Here is a 26,027-nt window from a genome sequence, read left to right as displayed (position 1 = left end):
CATTGGACTTTTAGATGGGGGAAAAAGGAGGGGAAAAGAGGAGGGAAAGTGCACCCCTCCCTTAACTCATGGCTAGGGGATGGGAGATGAAAGTCTTGCTGCTACCAGCGACAAGGGAGAAGCTCTCTCTGGGAGGAGAGAAAGGAGTGAGCCTACTGCACCCTCAAGAGATGGGGTTAGAAAGCAACTCAAGTAACAGAGGGTACCGTAATTGATACTTGATGCAATTGGGAATTGAGATTAGGATTAGATGTTCATATCTCCTATAAGCCACAACAATCATTCTAACAAGTTTCAAACGAGGATATTAATAAGAAGTTAAAGAACCGTTTGCTAATTATCTAATGTTCATTGAGGTAAGAAAGGTGGATAACTTGATCAAACTTCCAATAGACATGATTTCTCATGGTCTAGTTACGAGTAGACTTAAAAACTCGGTTATCCAAGAATATAATTCGATCTTCACGATCCCCTCCGTCAGCGGCCAATCCCGGCCATCTGGGAACTCAAAAGCTTTTAAGAGATAAGTAACGTAATTATGGGCATACTTGCGAATAACAAATTTAGGGTTTCCTTTTGGTGAGGTATAACAAATCAAATTTGTCACTCTTTTGAACATTGGAAATTAATTTCCCTGATCCTCCCAAATCTGACATCCTCATCATATGAATCTGAAATTTGTCAAGATTAAATCTATTGTGTTTCGCTACAAAATTAATCAGATTTACACCAAAACGAGCTTAAGAATTTCCCTGTGACAGTAGACAGGCACGAAACCGGAATAAGCCGCCATTCTCTTCAAGATTCTCTCTTTACTTAAAAAATTATTCCGCACAAAAACCAAACTACAGTTCTAGTCTTAATTTGACTCTCCACTTTCCTAGTACTATTCTATTAATTCGTCAATTACTATTATAAAAAAATAAGATGTATATTTGATGTGACATAACTTAATATTAAAATAATAAAAAATAATGAATTTGCATTATGAATTAATGACTTTTTAAATTAAATGACGGAAATAAAGCAAAAAAATATTATTTTGAGGTGTTGTGTAATCTACGACAAAATAGTAATTTCAAATTATTATTAAATTTATTTTAGAAAGTTGTGCCAAGTTGTTATTTAGTTATTATAGCTGAGTTGTTATTTAGTTATTATACCATAACAAGAAAACTCATTCCATAAACGGGAGCCTAAGGACAATAGTATTATATTAAAAGCAACAAGCATCAACAGAAATTCAAGTGATTAAGCATAGAAGGATAAAGACCAAAATTAACTGTAAGGCAATTAACATTTCACAAAAGGCATGTTCTCCTCCTTCAGCTAACCATTACACTATAACATAATCAGAAAATCTAGAACGATAATAATATTATCAGACCTGGAAGCATAAGCACAGCTGCTTCAAAGGGTCAGATGTAGTCACAAGTGGAACTCCTTCACCTGAACTTTGGCCTCTTTGGAGGTGCGCCCTTAAAATCCCTTCGATCAGGAATGCGAGACTTTGCAAAGGCTTTTGCCTTCCTCCTCCTCCTCTCCTCTTCGCTGTCTGACTCATCGCCCTTCTCTTTGTCAGCATTACTTGCCTCCCGTTCCAACTCCTCCCATGTCTTCCCCTTCTCCTCCTCAGAGTCCTCCTCCGAGTCATCCTCCTCATCAGACTCCACTAGAGACTCACTGTCAGAAGCTTCCTCTTCTGATTCAGAAACAGGTTCAACATCAGATGGCTCATATCCCTGGTCTGATTCTTCAGAATTTTCTGTGTCCGAGTCGCTCGCCTCCATGTTCAAAAATTCCCAGCCACCGTCCTCAATAAATTTTTCAGGATCATCAGTGATTGTTTTCAGTATCGGACGCCAGTTCAAGTTCAGTCTGCTCTCATAATACTTCAGATCAGTTGTGTCTAGCCATTCTTTGATTCCATCAAGTGATGCAGACGGAATGGAATCTATACGAAGAACATCTCGCTTAAAATCCTTGAATACAATAGTCATGTCAAAATTCTTCTGTCCAAGCCCTACCCTCTCCAAGTTAACAATCTCAATCTCGCTCAATGTCACGACTAGAAAGGGTGTCTCGACCAGTTCAACCAAACAGCTTGAAGTAGGAACAATGAAGGCAGAGGCCTTGTGAGGAACCCCATAGAACCCAAGCTCCCTTAAAGGCATATCAAACTCCAAATCCATCCCCTTGAATTGCGGCTGGGACCAATGGTCATTAACTTTGTTGACAAAGTTCTGGAACTCCGTATTTATTCTATTCTTCCGATCCCTCTCGCGCTGCTCTTCTTCAATCTCATCAGGATCAAGCGCAGATCTCCTGCCACCACCAAGTGTCTGCACAACATCCATCACTTCAACGTAAAACTGGACATCTTTAGTCTTCTTGTTTCCCACCATGATGTGATTGTGAAGATGGAAATGCAGAAGTGTAATCATCTCCCTCTCTGCAGGTTGGAAGAAGGCATGTTTCACATTTCCATACATAATATCAACCCGTTCATCAGGTCTGGATGTAGAATATCTGAACCCATTAACATGAGCCTCTAGAGTTCCAGTAAGCTTTCTTCCACGACCACCAAATGAGGGACGTATCCACAAGTCTGTTACCCTCATAGACTTCATTCTATTGTTAGAAAGCTGAAGTTTCTCCTGAGTAACCAAAGTGGCCCTCTCAGCTCTCTCTGATTCCCTCGAAGCAACTTGCCTCCTGAGAGTCTTAATCTGTTGAACAACTTCACTGCTATGCCTCGGATCCTTCGAGCGGAAGGTGATCTCTTTTAAGTAGATAGCACCTTGAAACTTCAGGGAGTTGGCATCGTGTGGGCTGAACGGCGTCCCAGGCACATTGAAGATAATGCGGATGGTGCAGGTGCGATTGTCCTGATGGCTGGTCACACTCTTGACAGTGGACACATGGAAGGGAACCATAATTCCGTATATTGGCAGAAGTATAGCCTCATTCTTCTGGTCCACTTGTATTATCAATTCCCTAGAAAAAGGTATATCATTGGTGTTCTTGTAAGCAACCAGCTCATTTGAAGTTCTAGCAGGACCTCTGCCCTCAGCAGATCCAGAACCGCCACCAGCAAGCCTCCTGGCAGTTTCTTCATTTTTCTGGCGAGCAAGTTCTGCCTGGTGCTGTCTTCTTAACTCCTCCTTGGACATCTCCTGGTTATCTGACCTAAGAGTTGCTTTGGATGGAAATGCCTCACTGGCATTTGCTTCAGATTTGGTTCTGGGTTGCTCTTCTTCCTCATCTTCATTAAATGAGTAAGCTACATCCTTAACTGCCTTGGAGCAAGCAGCAGTCAAGACATCTGGATGCCTTTCACTAACTATAACTGTATCAGCCAGCAATAAAGAGAACTTCTCTGTTTTCTCATTGTTTGTCTCGGCTTGCAGATTCTGAAAACCAAGCGAAACATTAAAAACCATTCCTGCCTTGATTGTCCGATCATTTTTCGCATTTAAGTTCCACGCAGGTTCACGGAACTCAAGGCCAATTCCAGTTCCAGCTGACTTCATTAGATTTGGGAGAAGCTCTGGAGCTTCTTTCTCAACCACTGCAACAGCAGCCTGATAAGCTGCATTGACCTTGCTGCCTGGCTTCAATGCAGCGATTGCAGAATCATGAGCCTTTAAGAGGACCTCATATGCCTTACTCTGAGTTGCAGTAGCATCAATCAAAAATGATCTGGCAATATTAGAGCAATAGCTATTGTACCTTGAGCCCACTGCACAGACGATGACACTTTTCGAGTCATAATACAGATCATCGCCATTGCTTGAAGCACTTGGCCTGAGATCAAACTTACCTCCACTCTGAAAGATAGGAGGATAGCATATATCAACATTTTCTGCCTTAAGCTTGCTCTTGACCTTAACTGGATCAAGTATAGCCTTCTCTGTGTCCTCCATCAATGCAGAATGAGAGACCCTCTTCTCCTCATCAATAATCTTTTCTAGCTTAGGAACAACAAAATTTATCATCACACATGATGTCAGATATGCAGCCTTTTTCACACAAGTGAGCTCAGTAGCATCTTTGACGGCAAAGAAATCAGAGAAGCCATTTGTTACATCACTAGTCTGCAATGCCGACCCAGCTAGCTTCTCCGACCAGGTTTCAAGAAGTTTCCCTTCAGGCACCTCCTTCGCAACGTAACCAATTACTGGACTATCTGAAACAGTCTGAGCACGAACAGCCTGTAATATCTCCTCCATTAAGGCAGATCCATCGTCATTTTTAGCCTTGACATGTATTACAACATCGGCGCCAACAGCCTCCTTGGCAGAATTTTTTAGGGTTTTAAGCAGGTTAGCCTTCTTCTGGCTACATAAAAAATGGATCTGCTTGTTCATGAACACCATTATGGTGTCCGGGAACTCATATCCAACCAACCAGATATTCAAAGCCGAGGATTTTAAATACTGAAAATCTTCAGAAGTAGGTGGTGTACCAACTACAATTGCATCAGACGAACCCCATAGATCAGATTTATGCTCCCTCCAATGACTATAAAATGCCTTCAGACGCTTGCTGAAGTTCTCAAGATTGATTGTATAAGCACCAGACCCCCCTCCAGAGGCCGGTTTCGTGTAACCATTAGACCGATCAGCCATTGTCACCAAACAGCATGTGCAAACAAGAAATTTAGCTACTGCTCAAATGCTCCTGAGATAAATAAGCACCCTCGATCCTGTTTTCTTGAAAGAGCTGATAAACCTGCAAAATGAAAAACAGGATCATGTAAGGATCTCAAACTGTAAAAACAAACACAGACACACAGAAAGAAAAAGAGAATATATGTCAACAAAAAAAGAAGCGCAGAGTAGTACTTTTTCCCTAATTAATCTGACAACACATTCTGAAAGAAAATTCGCATCAACCTTTCTCATGTTAATCTCTTAGAAAATTTCACAATACCAAGTCAATAGCAAAAGGTGTATACTTTCTATTGTTATTTCGTGAAAGAAGCTTCATGGTTGATCCTCAATGCCACAGGTTTAACAAAGTTATATTCTGAATGTTTCGAGACTCATTACAAAATGGTCATGTCAATGAAATAATTAGCATCACACTAAATTATATTTAAAAAAGAACGTCATATTGCACAAAACTCCTACCAACTCGAGCTCTGAGAAAAAAAAAATGTCTGCAGCCTATTAACTCCATGAATGTTTTCTCTTTATCAGTACAGAAAATTACATTTTGCACAACTTAGGATACTAGCAAAGGGCAGCTCATTATCACGATCTCAATACATAAAAATTAGGAAGTTTCTATGTTTCAGTTTTGGTATCGGTACCGGCATCGGGCCATTTGTAAAAAAATTATGTAAAATTCTAAAATTATTAAAAACAAATATACAGAAAAACCCTAAAAAAATTCAAAAACGATGATAGAAAAATAGGAGAAAAATATATGTTACTTTCTCCCTCTCTACCTCTCTTCCCCTCTCGTCTCTCTTCATCTTTGATTATTTGCTGCAGCAGCAGCTCTCCACCTCTTACGCTGCTGCTGCAGCAAAGAAAAAGAGAGAGGGAGAGAGACGGAAAATAAAGCCAAACAAAGGAAAAGGAGAGAAAAGAGAGACTCACGGAGCTCCCGTTTCCGAGGTTCCCTTCGCCGAAGGTCGCCGTCGTCGGAAATTTCCTCGCCGGGGATCGCCGCTGCCGGATCGGAAGAGAGCGATCACGTAGGGAGAACTCGCGCGGGGAAGAGAGCGATTAGGGTTGGGAAAGAGAAGAAGCCATAGAACGTGAATGAAGTCGGTCAGTTTCGGATCCGGGTCGGATCTTACCAGAAATATACCGGATCCGGCCGATTAACCTAATAATTCGTTTCGGAATTTTAAAAACAGAGGAATTATAGTTTACTCCGCACGATTAAGCCTAAAATACAAATAAAAACTAGGTTGTGAATCACTCACCGTATAGGTAAAATATAAGGTATAATTTATAAAAGTCTCATTTAGCTAATTATAATTATATTACTACTATCTCTAATTAGTCTTTTATTCTTATTAAAGAATGATCAGAGAAACTTGTAGCTATAGCAGCAAAAGGAGAAGAAAAAGAAGTTGCGGTAGCATAATAAGAAAGAGAAACAAAGACTCTATGGGCCTCTTCTCTCCGTTCTTATATTGTCTTATCAATATTTAATGAGTACTAAATATCAGAAGAGCAAACTTAAAAGAAAGAAAGAAAGAAATAATACCTCGCTTACAAAGAAAACTGAAAATGAGTCTATAAGAACGAGATATTAATAAGGATATCTCATTTAGAACCAACTGTGTTTATGCTCATCTAGAAATCATCTAGAAATCGAACCATCATAAGGATAGTGCTTGAATGCTGGCCAGAGTTGATCAAACAAATAAATGGGGGATGTGGATTCAGCAAAATTAATAGCAACCAGTCCAAATTAATTTTACTGGCACACTGACTCCACTTGTTACAGCAGTAGCATTGGATCCTCTATTGCCGATTAAAGCCACAAAAGAGGAGAGAACCAAAATAAAAGAATGAGCAAAGTAAAATAAAAGAAGAGACATAAAATTTTAAGTGGTTAATTCGAAAAGTTCTCCAATATTTCTGGGGAGATAGCTGGAAGCTTTCAATATGTAGTAGAAGAAGAAGAATACAAGCAAGAGACTATGTCTCTACTCTCGTCTACTGCAATCTTTTTTCCACATATTGTCTTTATATGTTGTAGCCTCAGAAAATATAGAGAAAAAAAGTGAGATCTGGTTATAAAAATCTATAAGAACGAGATATTAATAAAAGAATAATGAAAATGTAGTGCTATTTGAAATTTCTTAGAAAAAATAATAGTAAAGTCTTGTTAAGTCATGTAAGCCCTTATATCTCTTATTATAAATCATTAAGACAAGTCTTGTTAAGTCATATAAGCCCTTATATCTCTTATGTAAGCTATTAAGGTAAGTCTTGTTAAGTCATGTAAGCTACTAAGACAAGTTTAATTAAGTCACGTAAACTACTAAGACAAATTAAGTCATGTAAACATCTAAGATAAATCTTAGTTCGAGTTGTATAAGCCTTTTAGGGTAAATCCGAGTATAACTCATTGTACTCAACACTTATATAAAGAGGCTAAGCATTTTTGTTTAATCATCCAAGCATCCAATGAAAAATTAAGAATTATGTTTTAGCTTTAGACTATCTTAGGAGTAAGAGTAAGATAATCTAAAAGTAGAAGTAAGTTAATTATAGCTATTTATTTTCTTAGGAGGGGATCTAAGTTAAAAATCCTAATTCTACTTCCAACCTATAGCCCCATCATCACCTCCAATAACCACCCTACCTTACGGTCGTTCACCACCACCCTTAGTTGTCTTGCCTTCTCTGACAACTGCCGCAACATTAGATATTTACCAATATATTATTTGACCTTCATTCACTATTTTATTTATATTTTTTTATCTTAACCTCCAATTTATGTAAAATTAAAATAATTAGAACCCTAACTTCTGAGACTATGATTATCTAAATTTTTATAATTTTCTTAGCACCGAATCAATCTAGATATGGTTCCTAATAAATAATCAAACGGCTAAACCAATATTCCTTTCATCGTAATAAATATTCTATGACTATTCCTATTTATAGGAGTAGAGTAATAGCATGTCAAATCCAATTTCCCATATTGAGCTGGATCAGCTCCGCTCAAGTGGCTCTTTTTTAAAATGTTAAATATTATGTTAGTTTGAGAGAACACATTTTAATTTGTAAAGAGACTATATGTAAAGACCATTTCAATTTTGTTCATTTCTGATACGCGACTAAAGTGAACTTCATTTTAAAATTTTAATACACTACCTTGAAAAATGTAGCAAGTCTGATTCAAAACTAGGTCATAAGTAAGAATAAAAGGCATTATTACCGACTATGCTAGAATAAATAAACAGAACTGAATATGATAATATATATTTCAAGCTAATTCGATCCGAGCTCAACTAGTTGGTTTTAGCTCGGCTTGGCTCAATTAACTTTTTGGGCTAAAAAAGTCAACTCGTGAAACAACTAAAAGAAAAAAAAAAACTCTTGGAGAACAATCCTTCACCCTTTCCCTCACTGCCACCCAACAGGGCAGACACGAGTATCTCGGCCAAATCCAAATTTGATTTATATTTAGATTTTTCTCTATAAAACAAACCCTAAATTCTCTCTTTTTCTTTGACCACTGCCCTCTTCTTCCCTCTTTTCATCTCTTTCTTATTCTTGTTCCTCAAATTGTTCTTCCCTCTTTTCATCTCTTTCTTATTCTTCTCCCTCAAATTGGAGCGCTGGAGCACAACCAGAGCGATCGGAGACCACTCTATGGCTCCTGGTGATGATTTTTAACACATAGACTAGAGATTTGATATTTCAATTATCTTACCTAGACTCAGGTGAGTGGATTCACTCACATATTTATTCATATTATATTTCATATATTTTATTAGACCATGTATTTCTTTGTGTGCAAATTTATTTGTTATATTTTTGTGTGCAAATTTATTTATTATATTTTCTATGTGCAAATTTATTTATTATATTTTTTGTGTGCAATTTTATTTATTATATTTTTTGTGTGCAATTTATTTATTATATTTTTTGTGTGCAATTTTATTTATTATATTTTCTATGTGCAATTTAATTATTATAATTCAGTGTATCGCTATACTTCGTACAAATTTCAATTTTTAGTTGAAAAGAATATAACTAGTATTGGTATGACTTAAAGAATAGTTTTGTTATAAATCGCTTGCGACTTTCAATGGTGACTCAAGTCTAAATGAAAGTCCAGAGAAAATTTCTATATTAGATCACTACAGCGATTTTCTTAGGTGACTCTGACGGGGTTATGGAATAGTCTCGGGATAGATCAAAAGACTTCTTGAGGTGACTAATATCTCTCAACGGTTAGTAGAAAAGACATGGTATATTTATCATATAGTGACACCTCCTAATGACCCTAACTAGATCAACTATGAGAAAAAGACTCGAACGTCATCTCGAAATAATTTCTAGTTGATATTGATCCACAAGGTATAAACCAAATAACATTATTATTTTTGAGAAAAATTTAATATGTTGAAACTGAGCATGGTATAAATTATGCCTTTCTATTATTATGGTTGTTACTTTAAAAGCATGCTTAATAGAAATTGTCATTTTATATCGCTAAATTTAGATTTTTTTTTTAACACTATAAATTTTAGATTTATTGAGTTTTCGAGTGGATTCCACTGACTGAGCGAGCTATAATTGTTAACTCATGAATTTTTCTCTTAGATATTTCTAGTAATGGTCAATGTGACGACTAAACAAGATGCATCGGGACTCTACCTCCACTTAAGACCTACCCATTTAATTTACTTTTCCGTTCCTTTAGTCTTATGTTTTAGACTATTTATTAATTCAATTCGTTTAGAGACACATTAATCATGACAATAGTTATTTTTATTACATTTGGTTTAAATCAAATAAAGCAAATTCTTTTTTTTTTTATTTATTCTCGCCATTGTATACTTAGGAAGTATTAGTAAGGCTTCGTATATCTCAAGCATATTAAGGTACATGGTCATGATTCCGACTTCGGATCATGACCGCTCTACTCGACTCGAGCCTTGCGAGCCAGCAAGTTTTTTTGACAGCCCTACGTGGATTAGTGGAGGTTAGTTGTAAGGGTTAGTAGCTCGTGGAGATGGATAGTGGCTATGATTTGTAGATAAAATTATGATTACTACATTAGATTTACTTCTATGAAAATAATTAGTTACAATTAAAAGAGTAAATGCAAAATAATAAAATGGCTAATCTAATAACCTATGACCGCTCCTATTTATAAGAGTAAGTCATAGCGGGTCAGATTCAATTCACTTTATTGAGCTTACATCTGCAAAGTATCCACTTTAATATAAATTTAAAAACTATAAACAAAATCAATTAACTAAACTCGACTAGACACAGATTAATGACTCGATTCTCACGTTCAAATAGCATCAAACTGGTGGAGTTGAAAGCAACACTATGAACTCATGTACCAATACCATACTTGCTCCCAATTCTTGATGCCACTAGGAATTGAGATCACCATTGGACTTTAATATTTTCATAAGCCACTACAATAATCTAACATTTGCTAATTGTCTAATAGGAAGTTTCAAACTAATACATTAATAAGATATTAAAGAGCCATTTGCTAATTTTCTAATGTCCGTAGATGTAGAAAGCTGAAGGTGGAATGAAATCTACAACTATTGCAAATTAGATATGAAAAAATCCAAATGTAAAAAAATTATAAAAATTTAGGTGGTAGTAGCCTCGTGAGTTAAGGTTCTAATGACTATAGTTTCATCTAAATCGAAGGTCAGAATAAAAAAATATAAATAAAAGAGTGGACCAAAATTAGAACAGGACAAAATGATAAATATTCGACGTTGATGTGGTCATCAGAAAGTAGCAAACCACCAAAGGTGGTGGTGGACAATTGTAAGATACAGTGGTTCCTGGAGATAATGGTGGTTATGCGTGAGAGGTAGAATTAAGATTTCTAACTTAGATCTATTCCTACGAAAATAAACGGTTATGACTAACTTACTTCAACTCGTAGATTATTTTACTCTTACTCCTAAGATAAACTCAAGACTAAAACAATTTCTCAATGCTTAGATACTTGTTTGAATAGACAACGAAGCTTTGCCCCTTTATATATAAAAGTCAGGTACAATAAGTCTTACTCGAACTTAGTCCTAAAGACTTATATACTATAACTTGTCTTAGAAGCTTATATGCCTTAATTAAACTTGTCTTAGTAGCTTACGTGACTTAATTGAAATTGTATTAATAACTTATGTGACTTAATTAAACTTATCTTATTGACTTACATGACTTAACTAAATTTATTTTAAGAACTTATATGACATAATTAGACTTACCTTAATGACTTATATAAAAAATAAATAAAAATTAATTAAAAAATAAATAGACATGATCTATCGAGTTCAATATCTTTGTGATACAATCCAATCTAGCCTAGTTCACATTAGTAATAGATAAGTTGACCAAACTTCTAATTGAAGTGATTTCTCGGGGTCTAGTTATTACTGCAACACATTTTAAACCTTGTATATAAAACCATAGATCTTTTTTATACTTTTGTAATGACAAATTTTATAACTAAAATAAATAAACAAGTACAAATTTACGGGCGTTATAAATTTTTTCTTTATATTTTTACATATATCTTTAGGTTCGATTAAGTTTCCATCAAAATTATTATATTAAATTTTTGTTTCTTCTTCATAACACATTATATATATATATATATATATATATATATACATATATATAATGGACTATTTGTTAGAAGTACAAAAATAGTTCAAAGGCCTAATAATGAACAAAATGTTTAGTATTTTTAATAATACGTCGTTTTATTGTTCAACATTTTGTGTGTATCATCTTTCCTTAAACAATCGCTTAATTTTTCAGCTTTTTTTTAAATAAAAAATGCTGATAAAAAACAGCTCTGATATGATCAGTATTTTACTTTTGCATAAATAAAACACTTAATAATTTATCATCCTACTTAGAGCATCTTCAACGTTGGCTCCAAAAATGAAGTAAGAACCTGATGCACTCCAACGCGCTAGGCTCCATATATATTAAAATAATAATATAATATATATTATTATATTAGCGATTTTAAATTATTTAATAGATCATCTCAGCATTATTATTTTTTAATAAAAAATATATAGTTAGAAAACTCTCATTGAGATCTTTAAAATAAGACTAATATTCAGTAGTTTCAGAACTAATTTTAAATTACTAATTTTTTAATTAAACGCATCGAAATTACATTATACGAAATAAACATCAAAATAAGTATTTTAATTTTTAATATTTACATTGGGGATAATTTTGAGTAATTATATTTTAGGATACATAATTTATTAGACTCATTTTTATAAATAATAAAAAATTTAAAATTTAAATTAACTCAAAAATAATTCAATATTAGACTCATTTTAAAGGTATCAATGAGACCTTTCCAATGGTATAATTTTTATTAAAAATCAATTAGTAAAACTAAATATATACTTAGTTTAACTAACTAAATTATTTAATAAAAAATACAAATTAAATTATAATTATTGAATATAATAATTATTGGACAATTTTGGTATTTTTAAAAAGTTAAAATGACAAATGGAGCCGGACTCCATTTTCATGGTGGGGCTCCAAATATGGAGCTCCATTATTTTTAGCTCTAAATTTAGAGCTAGGTTTAGAGAGCATCTCCAACCGGACTCCAAAACTCTAAATTTGGAGCCCGATAGAGCTCCAACTGAGCTCCAAATGGGGCTCCAAATTTAGAGCCAGCTACAGTGGAGCTCCAAATTTGGAGCCCCATTTAAAAATTTGGAGCCCAGCTCCAATACTATTCAACTTTTAGAAATACTAATTTTACCCTACAAAAGCTTCATTTAAAATTTTAAATTCTGTCCGTATCCTTTATTAAATAATCTAATTAATTAAACCGAATATATAATTAATTTTGCTAATCAATTTTTAACAAAAATAGTACCATTAGAATGCGAGATCTTTAAAATGAGTCTAATATTAAATTATTTAAGTTACTTTAAATATTTTATTTTTATTTTATGTAATATAATTTTGATATTTTTAATTAAAAAAATAGTAATTTAAAATTATGTGTGAAACTATTAAATATTAGTCTTATTATAAAGATATCGGTGAGAATTTTATAAACATATATTTTTTATTAAAAAATAATAATATTAAAAAGTTGATTTAACATATATATATATATAATATTATATTAATTAAATAATAAATATGGAGCCCGATGAGTTGGAGCGCACCGGTCACTTAACTCTCCCTCCCTTGGAGATGCTCTTAGAGCTCAACCGGGCTCCAAATTTGGAGCCCGATTTGAAGTTGCTCTTAGAGCTGCAGTGAAATAAATTTCTTATAGTATTAAATTTAGAATGTCACTATTTCAGTAAATAAAATTTAAAATAGGGCTAGTTTGGTCAAAACCTCTAAAACGAGCTTACGAATTACCCTGACACTGTGGACTATAAAAACAGTCAAATTAGTAGCTATCAATAAAAAAGCGACGAAGGAAGAAGAAAATAAGCACCGTGCACTTCAAAATTATCTCTTTTCTTATTCTAAATTACGAAACACTATTTTAGGTTAGAATAAATATAAAAATATCCATATTCCAGATTAGAAATATTATTCAAATTAGTCTGTACAAAAATTCAATTGCAATTTTACTTTTAATTTGACTCAAAATTATTTAAAAATTTCTCCTCTTTCCTACTACCTCTTAATCTCATTCGACAAAAGCAACTACCTCTTAAAGAAAAATATTGTTATATTAAAAGCAACTAGCATTGGCTGAAACTAAAGTGATTAAGCATAAAATTCGGGAAAGATAAGACCAAAATTAACTGTAAGGCAACTAACATTTCACAAAAGGCATGTTCTCCTTCAGCTAACCATTACACTACAACACAACCAGAAAATCTAGAACGATAAGAACATTATCAGACCTGGAAGCATAAGCACAGCTGCATCAAATATCCTAGGGGACAAAGTTAGTCACAAGTGGAACTCCTTCACCTGAACTTTGGCCTCTTTGGAGGTGCGCTCTTGAAATCCCTTCGATCAGGAACACGAGACTTTGCAAAGGCTTTTGCCTTCCTCCTCCTCCTCTCCTCTTCGCTGTCTGACTCATCCCCCTTCTCTTTGTCAGCATTACTTGCCTCCCGTTCCAACTCCTCCCATGTCTTCCCCTTCTCATCCTCAGAGTCCTCCTCCGAGTCATCCTCCTCATCAGACTCCACTAGTGACTCACTGTCAGAAGCTTCCTCTTCTGACTCAGAAACAGGTTCAACATCAGATGGCTCATACCCCTGGTCTGATTCTTCAGAATTTTCTGTGTCCGAGTCGCTTGCCTCCATGTTCAAAAATTCCCAGCCACCGTCCTCAATAAATTTTTCAGGATCATCAGTTATTGTTTTCAGTATCGGACGCCAGTTCAAGTTCAGTCTGCTCTCATAATACTTCAGATCAGTTGTGTCTAGCCATTCTTTAATTCCATCAAGTGATGCAGACGGAATAGAATCAATACGAAGAACATCTCGTTTAAAATCCTTGAATACAATAGTCATGTCAAAATTCTTCTGTCCAAGTCCTACCCTCTCTAAGTTAACAATCTCAATCTCGCTCAATGTCACGACTAGAAAGGGTGTCTCGATCAGTTCAACCAAACAGCTTGAAGTAGGAACAATGAAGGCAGAGGCCTTGTGAGGAACCCCATAGAACCCAAGCTCCCTTAAAGGCATATCAAACTCCAAATCCATCCCCTTGAATTGCGGCTGGGACCAATGGTCATTAACTTTGTTGACAAAGTTCTGGAACTCCGTATTTATTCTATTCTTCCGATCCCTCTCGCGCTGCTCTTCTTCAATCTCATCAGGATCAAGCGCAGATCTCCTGCCACCACCAAGTGTCTGCACAACATCCATCACTTCAACGTAAAACTGGACATCTTTAGTCTTCTTGTTTCCCACCATGATGTGATTGTGAAGATGGAAATGCAGAAGTGTAATCATCTCCCTCTCTGCAGGTTGGAAGAAGGCATGTTTCACATTTCCATACATAATATCAACCCGTTCATCAGGTCTGGATGTAGAATATCTGAACCCATTAACATGAGCCTCTAGAGTTCCAGTAAGCTTTCTTCCACGACCACCAAATGAGGGACGTATCCACAAGTCTGTTACCCTCATAGACTTCATTCTATTGTTAGAAAGCTGAAGTTTCTCCTGAGTAACCAAAGTGGCCCTCTCAGCTCTCTCTGATTCCCTCGAAGCAACTTGCCTCCTGAGAGTCTTAATCTGCTGAACAACTTCACTGCTATGCCTCGGATCCTTCGAGCGGAAGGTGATCTCTTTTAAGTAGATAGCACCTTGAAACTTCAGGGAGTTGGCATCGTGTGGGCTGAACGGCGTCCCAGGCACATTGAAGATAATGCGGATGGTGCAGGTGCGATTGTCCTGATGGCTGGTCACACTCTTGACAGTGGACACATGGAAGGGAACCATAATTCCGTATATTGGCAGAAGTATAGCCTCATTCTTCTGGTCCACTTGTATTATCAATTCCCTAGAAAAAGGTATATCATTGGTGTTCTTGTAAGCAACCAGCTCATTTGAAGTTCTAGCAGGACCTCTGCCCTCAGCAGATCCAGAACCGCCACCAGCAAGCCTCCTGGCAGTTTCTTCATTTTTCTGGCGAGCAAGTTCTGCCTGGTGCTGTCTTCTTAACTCCTCCTTGGACATCTCCTGGTTATCTGACCTAAGAGTTGCTTTGGATGGAAATGCCTCACTGGCATTTGCTTCAGATTTGGTTCTGGGTTGCTCTTCTTCCTCATCTTCATTAAATGAGTAAGCTACATCCTTAACTGCCTTGGAGCAAGCAGCAGTCAAGACATCTGGATGCCTTTCACTAACTATAACTGTATCAGCCAGCAATAAAGAGAACTTCTCTGTTTTCTCATTGTTTGTCTCGGCTTGCAGATTCTGAAAACCAAGCGAAACATTAAAAACCATTCCTGCCTTGATTGTCCGATCATTTTTTGCATTTAAGTTCCACGCAGGTTCACGGAACTCAAGGCCAATTCCAGTTCCAGCTGACTTCATTAGATTTGGGAGAAGCTCTGGAGCTTCTTTCTCAACCACTGCAACAGCAGCCTGATAAGCTGCACTGACCTTGCTGCCTGGCTTCAATGCAGCGATTGCAGAATCATGAGCCTTTAAGAGGACCTCATATGCCTTACTCTGAGTTGCAGTAGCATCAATCAAAAATGTTCTGGCAATATTAGAGCAATAGCTATTGTACCTTGAGCCCATTGCACAAATGATAACACTTTTTGAGTCATAATACAGATCATCATCATTACTTGAAGCACTTGGCCTGAGGTCAAACTTACCTCCACTCTGAAAGATGGGAGGATAGCATATATCAACATTTTCTGCCTTAAGTTTGCTCTTGACCCTAACTGGATCAAGTATAGCCTTCTCTGTGTCCTCCATCAATGCAGAATGAGAGACCCTCTTCTCCTCATCAATAATCTTCTCCAGCTTAGGAACAACAAAATTTATCATCGCACATGATGTCAGATATGCAGCCTTTTTCACACAAGTGAGCTCAGAAGCATCTTTGACAGCAAAAAAATCAGAGAAACCATTTGTTACATCACTAGTCTGCAACGCTGACCCAGCTAGCTTCTCTGACCAGGTTTCGAGAAGTTTACCTTCAGGTACCTCCTTTGCAATGTAACCAATGACTGGACTATCTGAAACAGTCTGAGCACGAACAGCATGTAATATATCATCCATTAAGGCAGACCCATCATCATTTTTAGCCTTGATATGTATCACAACATCGGCGCCAACAGCCTCCTTGGCAGAATTTTTTAGGGTTTTAAGTAGATTGGCCTTCTTCTGGCTGCATAAAAAATGGATCTGCTTGTTCATAAACACTATTATGGTATCTGGGAACTCATAACCCACCAACCAGATATTCAAAGCCGAGGATTTTATATACCGAAAATCTTCAGAAGTAGGTGGTGTACCAACTACAATTGCATCAGACGAACCCCATAGATCAGATTTATGCTCCCTCCAATGATTATAAAACCCCTTCAGACGCTTGCTGAAGTTCTCAAGATTGATTGTATAAGCACCAGACCCACCTCCAGAGGCTGGTTTCGTGTGACCATTCGGCCTATCAGCCATTGTCACCAGACAGCATGTGCAATGCAGCTCAAATGCTCATGAGCTTAATAAGCATCATTGATCCTGTTTTCTTGAAAGAGCTAATAAACCTGCAAAAATTATAAACATGACCATGTAAGGATCTCAAAATGTAAAAGCAAACAGACACAGAAATCAAAATCAATCAAAGTTTCAAGTATCAAAATCAGGATCGGTCGTCCGAAAAAATGAGCGTATCGACAGTATCAGTTATCTATATCAATTTGGATTTTAAAATAATTTCTAAAATGTTAAAAAATTCTAAAATTTTAAAAATAAATAATAAGATATAAATATAAATTATTCATATATAAAATCTAAAAATCAAATAATAAATATTATTTTCTCAATCTCTATCTCTCTCTTTCTACCACTCATACTCTCTCTCCCTCTCATACAAATAAAAAAATTTACTTTCTCTCTCACTAACTCTCTTATATCACGCTTATTAATTTTTCTCTCCGACTAACTCTCTCTCTAATTAACTCTCCCACTCACTCCCGCTCTCCCATAACCTCTTTCTCGCATTATCTCTCTATCTCCCTCGCCGACTCCCTCTCTCTCTCTCATTGAATCTCCACCCCCCCCCCCCCCCCCCCCCCCCCCTTCACTGACTCCCTTTTCTCGATCTCTACCCCTCCGATTCTCTCTCTCCCACTAACTCTCCCTTTCCCTCACTGACTCCCTTCTCTCTCAGTCTCTCCCTTTGTTATTCCCTCCTCTCTCTCTCTCTGTCTCAGTCTCTCAATCTCTGATTCTTCTCCAGCGATGCTTCTCTGACAAGCTCTAACAATGAATTTTCTCTTTTTCTCTCACTCCCTCCAACGAGCTCTTTTTATCTCTTTTTTTTCTTACTCTCCTCACTCTCTTTCTCCCTTTCGATTTTAATCTGTTTCAGCCGATACGACTGATCCCAACCTGAAATAAATTGGGTATGCGGCCAATACAATGCCAAAACTAGCCACTAGATTGGGATCGGCCGAAACTTGGAACAATGATTTCAACAACAAAAGAAGAGCAAAATAGTACTTTTCTCTAATTAATAAATTGACAGCACACACTGAAAGGAAATTGGGTTCAATCTTTTTTCAGTTAATCTTCTTAGAACATCTCACATTACTATTAAGCCCAAAAGAAAATGTAATCTTGCTATTGTTTTTTTTATGAAGGAAGCATCATGGTTGATCTAAATGCCACAGGTTCAACAAAGTTATCATCTGGATGTTTCAAAACTCATGATGAAATGCCCGTGTCAACAAAAGAATTAGCATCACAACAAATTACATTATTTCATTTAAAATAGAGTGTCATAGTGAATAAAACTCTACCAATTCGAGCTCTGAGAAAAGAAAGATGTCTGCAGCCTATTATTTCCATGATTGTTTTTTCTATATCAGTACATAAAATTACATTTTGCACAACCTAGAATACTAGAAAACTGCAGCTCATTTCACAATCTAAATACATATAAACTAGCAAGGTTCTAAGTTTAGTTTTGGTATCAGTATCTGCACCGGACTATATTTTAAATTATATAAAATTCTAAAAATTGTTACAAAGTACAGAAAAAATTATATAAATGTAACCACTCTGATAGAAAAATTGGGGGAATATATGAGTTATTCTCTTCCTCTCTCTCTCTTTGCTGCAGCAGCAGCTGTCCACCTCTTACGTTGCTGCTGCTGCTGCAGCAAAGACACACACACACAGAGTAGAAAAGGAAAAACAAAACCAAATCAAACATCACCGTAATTGATAGCGGTTACCGCTGCCGGATAGGATGAGAACGATCATGTAGAGAGAGCTCACGTGTGGTAGAAGAGAGATTAGAGTTGGGAGTAGGGATGAAAATGGATAAGATAGTGCTCAACCTACATCTAGACCCATATTTTTGTTTTGTATATAGATTTGGATATGGACATTGAACGGATAGCAAATTTTAAAATTTAAAACCACATCCTAACAAAATGGATACAACTATTAATCGAATACGGATCTAATCTTAAACGGATACACATATAAATCGAATATAAATCGGATCTTAAATAGATACAAACCGAATATGGATCGGATATTAAACAGATACAAATATGAACCATATCTTAACTAGATATGAATACGAAACAAAAAATTTCGATAGTCTTAAGAATGAAACATATCTGTTCATCTATGTAATATCATCAATCAATAAACTTCACACTTAGTAAATGAAGAGGAAATCAATGTTGAACACAGAAAATATGTTGTCAAGAGAAAAAGGAGTAGAGAAGACGGTAACCATCTGATATTGCACACTTGACAAAGCCAAAGGTACAAAAAAAAATAGCTGCTAGTCATTATACTTAAAAGTTCCCTTCTTCCCAGCCTCTCTCACTCAATTCTTCTGACACCTTTCTCAATCATAAGATGTTACATAAGAACATCAAAGGAACAAATTATATATGAGTCATTACTTGTCCAAGCATGTACATATGATTTTTTACATTTATCACGCATTATAAGCACTATATAAAGTTATAAACAACAAACAAGGTAAATGTTAAAGGAAGATAGAGCACTCTAATATTTCACATGTAGAATATTTCAATATGAAAATTGAAAAATGAGAGTATTTAATGGACCAACAGCTCTATCAGAGGCTACAACTTCTCTACGTCAGATAGAAACTAAAGGAATTAGTCATCAGCAGCACGCAACTATATTACCATATCTAGACAAAAGACAATAGAAAAAACAACTAGTTCATATAAAGATTTCAGATCATAATAAGCATGAATTCTGAAGTCATATTTCAGATCATAATCTTTTCAATTCAAAATCACCAAACATATTGCATAAACAAACTACATGAGCTCAGGTTTTCTATTCAATACCAATTCCCTGTGAACGAAGTACAGCCAAGATAGTGATTCACTGAATTGTGACAAAAGGAAAGGCTTACAGAGCTCGGAGGCCGCGTCCGGCGGAGACAGAAACAGGCAGATGAAGAGGAAGAGGTCGAAGGTGACGTCCGGCGGAGGCGGCGTCCGGCGGGTGAAGAGGAAGAGCACGGACCGCCGGAGAGAGTGAGCGAGACAGAGCGAGGGAAAGTGAAAGTAAGGGTGAGGGTGAGGTCAGAGAGAGTGAGGGCGAGGTCGGAGGAAGACAGAGTGAGGGCGAGGTAGGCGGAGGCTGCTAGGGCTGAGCTATTAGAAGAAGATTCGAGATGGAGAGGCTAATTTGGTAAGAGTATATTATGGGTTAACGGGTCGAGTATAGCGGTTATAAGGTATACTATTTATAAATTATGCATATACGTACCCGAAAAAACCTACGAGACCCATATATGTACCCATATCCGAGCTTTTTACAAATACTCTATTTATATCTGAATCCATATTTAGGACTTTGTAATAGGTTTTACGGTACCAAATTGATAGGCTCTGATACCAATGATAGGCTACGGAATAATTCCTTTAAGATCTGGATTTATTACAACAAAATAGTCCGCACAATTGAAGAAAAATATTTATCAAATATTCTCCTATAGTCATAAAATTACGAAACTAAGTGTAATCGATCTATAACACCCTAATCTACATTTTTCGCATTTATGCTCTTTGCAGATTCGAACTACAACGGGGACGAAATTATGATTTAAGGTTATGAATGATAATAGAGATGAGGGTGGATTATCGATGTGGTTTAAGGGATAAAGACAAAGGGAAGAAGTGGTTGAGATCCCAAAGAAGAAGGAGAGTTCGACAGACGAGGGAGATTAGAAGTTAGGAGAGACATTGCCAACAGTATAAGTGGCACATTGGTGAAGAGGGAGGAGGGAGATTAGAGTAGAGAAAATAGAGAGAAGATACGAGGCAAGAAACTAATAATCCAATAGCATAATGATTTTGGCTGCCACACACACCTTTATAAAGGCTAGCCAATAAGTTAAATTAATAATCATTAATCATAATTCTAGAAAATTCCCATTGAACACGTTCATACACGCCTGATCGTGTTCAAACGTACAAAAAGTGTTCTCTGTTGATACAAACGCAATGCAGGCATTCAAACGCGCCCAACCGCGTTCGAATACTTATTTTACATTCTCTGTATTTGTAAACCTAATGCAGGCGTTTGCAAATGCATTCAAACACGCCCCCAACTGCGTTCAAACGCAACTTACAAAAAATTTATTTTAATAAAAATAAATAACTAATGCAATAAGAAAAGACTCTTACTAAGTGTATCAGCCCACCACGCTTCCCCCACCTTGTCCTTAAGGTAAAAAGTCGAGAAAACGCTCTAAAATATCCATTTCCAACTCCCATGTCGCCTCATTAGATGGCTTGCCAAACCACTCAACTAGAATCTCCATCTCTAATCTAGTACCATGACGTCGACGTCGCCTAGCAAGTACATGAACTGGCTCTACAATCTCTATCTCCTCCAATGGCTCCGATAGAACTGATCCAACAACCTCATGATCTCCATTCTGCTCCCTCAGTAATGAAACATGAAAGACAGTATGTATTTTCGACCCCTCTGGCAATTCCAAACAATATGCAATCGGACCAATACGCTCTAACACCCGAAACAGACTGAAGTAGTGATATGCTAACTTCCGATTTTGTATCGGACGTAAGGTCACTTGTCGATAGGGTTGCACCATCACAAACACCCAACTACCGATGTCGAACTCCTGCTCCCTATGGCTATGATCATAAACTTGCTTCATTCAATTTTGAGCAAGTTTAAGATGGGCACGCAACCTCCTCAATGTGGCATCTTTATCTATCAAAGCTAAGTCCACCTCCGTCTGATCTACAAATGTCACTAGGTCATAAGCGCGTAATATCAAAACCGTGCATTCATACACTACCTCAAATGGAGTCATATCAATGCTACTGTGATAGGTGGTGTTGTAAGACTACTCCACCTATAATAAGAACTCTAACCATCGTCTCGGCATCCCTCCAACAAAGCACTTCAAATACTGCTCAATGCCTTGATTGATCACCTCAGTTTAATCGTCTATTTATATATGATAGGCCAAACTGAAATTCAATCGAGTTCCCTATAATTGGAAAAACTCAATTTAAAAGTCATTCATAAATACACGATCACGATTCGAGATAATCGTGCGTGACATGCCATGTAACCGAGCAACATCTCTAATAAAAATTTCAGCCACTGACTTGAATGAAAATGGGTGTGACATTACAGAAAAGTGTGTATATTTGCTCAACCTGTCAACGACCACAAAAATAACTAAATAACTACGTACCAGCAGAAGACCCTCTATGAAATTTATAGAAATATCTTTCCAAACACGATCGGGTATCGATAGTGGTTGTAGTAATCCGATCGATTTTAATGTGGTTGTCTTAGCCCTTTGATAGACTTTGCAAGTACAAACAAAACTCCTCACATTTCGCTTCAATCCTAGCTACGTGCAACTCTGAGATATACTCCTATAAGTCCTCAAGACATCCTCATGACTAGCCTCTAGAGTTTGGTGGAAGTATTCCAATAATTTCTACCGCAATCCATCATTTGCGGGCACCCGAATGCATCCGCGGTCCAACAGCAAACCGCATTGGTTCTCCAACTCGAGATGACGCCCTAGATCATCCAACACCTTCTATAACAATCTCAAAACATTTAGGTCAGATGTACATGCATACCTCAGCACATCAAGGAAAAAAAAAGTAGGAGAGAATAGATTGCAAGCTCGGTAGTATCGAGTTGGCATGGTAGTGCATCCGCTGCTCTATTTTTCGTTTCTTTCTTGTATTGAATTTTATAATCATACCCTAGTAATTTTGTGACCCATCTTTGCTGTGCTGGAGTATGAATACACTGTCCCATAAAGTATAGAAACCTCCTTTGATTGGTTCGGATAATGAATCTCTTACCGCTCAAATAAAGTCTCCACTTTGTCATCGCATGCAGAATTACCAACATATATCTCTCGTAGGTCGATAATTACTGAGATTTTTATGATAAAGCTTTGCTAAGAAAAGCTTTGGAATGTCCTCCTTGCATTAATATAGCTCTTATACCAATTCTCGACGCATTACATTCCACAATAAACTTTTTGATGAAGTCCGATAGCACTAGAACGGAAGTCGTGTCATTGTTGTTTTTAGTTTTTCAATGTAATGGCTCTATCCATCCATTTAAAAGAGTCCTTCTTCAACAAAAATGTAACGCCCCCGCCTAGCACGGGCACGTGCACGCCCACGCGCCCATATGGCACGCGCAACGCATGCGATAGGTCGGGCAGGACCCGTCATGCACTACTATGCACAAATAATCATGATTAATCAAATAATACCTACTGACATATCCATACTCACATAATCCAACACCAAATAAATTATATTATCAACCAAATAAATCTGTTAACATTCGAATATCCACGTCCACAATAATATACATCAGGCCACTATCTAATCTAGTATGACCCACACAGTTCACAACAAACCATTAAGATACAATAAAAACCGACAACTACTATCTTGATGGTTTGCTAGATCATCCTCAAACCTATGCTCTGATACCACCTGATCTGTAAACGCCCCAGCCCGGCACGGGCACGTGCACGCACACGCGCCCACACGGCACGCGCGGCGCACGCGACAGGTCGGGCGGGGCCCGTCACGCACGGATACACTCCTGTGCACATACAATCATGACATCATCAAATAACACCTGCTAACATATCCATGATCACATAATCCATCACCAAATAAATCATACTCTTAGCCAAATAAACCTGTTAACATATAAATATCAAAATACACAATAATACACACTAAACCGCTACATAATCTGGCAGGACCCACACATGCCACAACAAACCATCAAGATACAACTAAACAACTGATACAAGAGTACACTATGATTCGACCTGTATTATACAAATCATCGTCTAATACAAAAGAGTACAAATATCAAATACTGGTACAACTCAATTTCTATATAAACTATCATCTATGCCATCTCGCATCTATAGCTCACCTCATCATCACTCTAAAATATCTTCTCAAGTCGCTATCACGTACCACATATCTGAGGGGTTAGAAAAGAAATAAAGAGAGTCATGAGCAAAAGGCTGAGTGAATAGACCTTACCCCGAATCAGTGATGCCAAACAGAGAGTAAATCATGTACTGGATAATATGAATCAGAAAAAGTATCATGTCATGAATGAGTATATGAATGTATCCTCAATAATATATAAATGAAAAGTAGATAACACGTCATAATTGATAAAAGTATATAATCCTCGACCATGAGTAAACAAATCTCCATGTCATCTATCATCATAACTCTCTCTCAAATATGACACATGATGCATGCCGACCATGACCATGTTATGATATCAAATGCAATCATATGTGATGTATATTGACCACTCGATAATCAGGTAATCAGATGATAATGAAATTATATGCATTTCTCAACATCTCAATCATCAATGTCATCTCTATATGTAATCATCATACTAGACCACTGTGCACAGTCAACACCCGGTACCCGGTCTCAACATCATGCCCGAAGGCTCAGAGCATACTCTGCCATCCGCAAGGAGTATCTCAAATATAACCATACCCTGCCATCCGCTAGGGTATCAACATCCATCCAGATCGGGCACCCTTCTAGCTGATAGAAATCTCGTGAGGATAACTCGCCACATATGCCCTGGCGAACGGCATGTGTCCGAATGTCTGCTGCGCACACAGACTAACGACCTCGGACGTAAGGCCAACAGGATCGCGACCATGTCGAGCGATCAATCATCCACCAAGCGCGTCCTAACCCTCGCGCCCACTCGGGTATCCTCGCGCTTTCTATCAACTATCCTATCAATCACATTTCATGCTTTCCTTCTAAATGATAGATCATATGCATATATCCAGTACAATAACAGGTCAATGCATAACCGGAATTTAGGTGGAATAGGAATCAAGAGCAAAATGATGTAATGCAAACTCCAACCATGTATCTAACACATGCATACTCATGCTAATCTACCACATGCATACTCATGGTAGAAATCATCCCGACATAAAATCATAACAGCATAATCATCTCCAATCATCTCTATATATCACTAATGTACTCATATCCCAGATCAGTCTAATCAAATGCATGATAAAATATGCTTGACTGAAATCATCTCTATATAAAGTCATATAATCATGCTGGAAGCCAAAATTATGCATGTACATAATATGTAATATATCCTAATTTGAGAAAGGGATCTAGGGGATAAGACTACTCACCGTCTGATCAGAAGATACAAACCACGCATCTCTCACGTTCGTCAGGTAACCGAGTGACACTCATCACTAGCAAGGTCCACGGGGTCTCAAATAAGGGGGTTCGGGATCTGAAAATGTTTAAGTAACATAAAGTTAGTTGTTTATCCCATTATAATCCGTTCGAGTAAAATATGATGATTTATTAGATTTTAGAATTTCTACTTGTTTTTATGATTGGCTAGATTTTAATTATAAATAAAAGATAGATAAAAATCTAATTATAATTAAATTATATCTTGATTAATTAGGGACTATGTAGTCATTATCTTATTTGTTACAAAATAATAATGTATAATAAATTATTAGAATTATTTAAAATGTATCTCATGAAAATATTGGTATATAAATTTGATAATTATAATTTACAAATCTATATATTAATCTAATAGAGATATAAATAAATAATCATGAGTATTACTTATATTTATACCTAATTAATCATTGATTATACAAATTACAATTAATACTAATCATATTGAAGAATATATTATTATTAAAATAATTAATGTCTAAATAATCTATTTGCATTAATTAAGAAGGAAAAACCTAAATAAATAACATCAAATAAATAAAGAGATAAATAATTAAGACACTGCTACAGTGCTGGGCTCGGCCCAGCACTGCCTGCTACAGTGATGGGCCGAGCCCAGCACTGTGCAGAAAAAGAAAAGAAGGGTGGAAGCTGAGGAGGGAAAAGAAAAGGAAAGAAAGAAAGAAAGAAAGAAGAAGAAGAAGAAGAAGAAGAAGAAGAAGAAGAAGAACAGAAGAGAAAGAGAAGAAAGGAGGTGAGGGAGGTGAGGGAGGTGTGGACCCGGGCCGGCGGGGAGGGCACCGGCAGCT

The 26,027-nt window shown here is 36.7% G+C and overlaps 2 protein-coding genes across 4 annotated transcripts; both read right to left on the bottom strand.

Annotated features, from left to right (window-relative positions):
• Positions 1–1,258: 1,258 nt before the first annotated feature.
• On the bottom strand, positions 1,259–5,758 carry LOC140777429 (FACT complex subunit SPT16-like). 3 transcript variants are annotated; one of them, XM_073121533.1, is made up of 2 exons: positions 5,610–5,758; positions 1,259–4,734 (listed from the first exon to the last, which is right to left on the bottom strand). In XM_073121533.1, exon 2 carries the CDS (start codon positions 4,629–4,631, stop codon positions 1,446–1,448), a length of 3,186 nt encoding a protein of 1,061 aa, XP_072977634.1. In that variant the 5' UTR covers positions 4,632–4,734; positions 5,610–5,758; the 3' UTR covers positions 1,259–1,445. The 3 variants fall into 3 exon arrangements, with proteins under 3 accessions (XP_072977634.1, XP_072977636.1, XP_072977635.1); XM_073121535.1 differs by having other exon boundaries at positions 5,441–5,747; XM_073121534.1 differs by having other exon boundaries at positions 5,456–5,747.
• Positions 5,759–13,478: 7,720 nt separating this feature from the next.
• On the bottom strand, positions 13,479–20,090 carry LOC140777457 (FACT complex subunit SPT16-like). The gene is made up of 2 exons (XM_073121592.1): positions 19,818–20,090; positions 13,479–16,947 (listed from the first exon to the last, which is right to left on the bottom strand). Exon 2 carries the CDS (start codon positions 16,856–16,858, stop codon positions 13,673–13,675), a length of 3,186 nt encoding a protein of 1,061 aa, XP_072977693.1. The 5' UTR covers positions 16,859–16,947; positions 19,818–20,090; the 3' UTR covers positions 13,479–13,672.
• Positions 20,091–26,027: the final 5,937 nt, after the last annotated feature.

Source organism: Typha angustifolia, chromosome 15, assembly GCF_048772165.1.
Source record: "Typha angustifolia cultivar Huaian chromosome 15, ASM4877216v1, whole genome shotgun sequence".
NCBI classification, from domain to species: domain Eukaryota; kingdom Viridiplantae; phylum Streptophyta; class Magnoliopsida; order Poales; family Typhaceae; genus Typha; species Typha angustifolia.
This window is presented reverse-complemented; position numbering and strand designations above follow the sequence as displayed.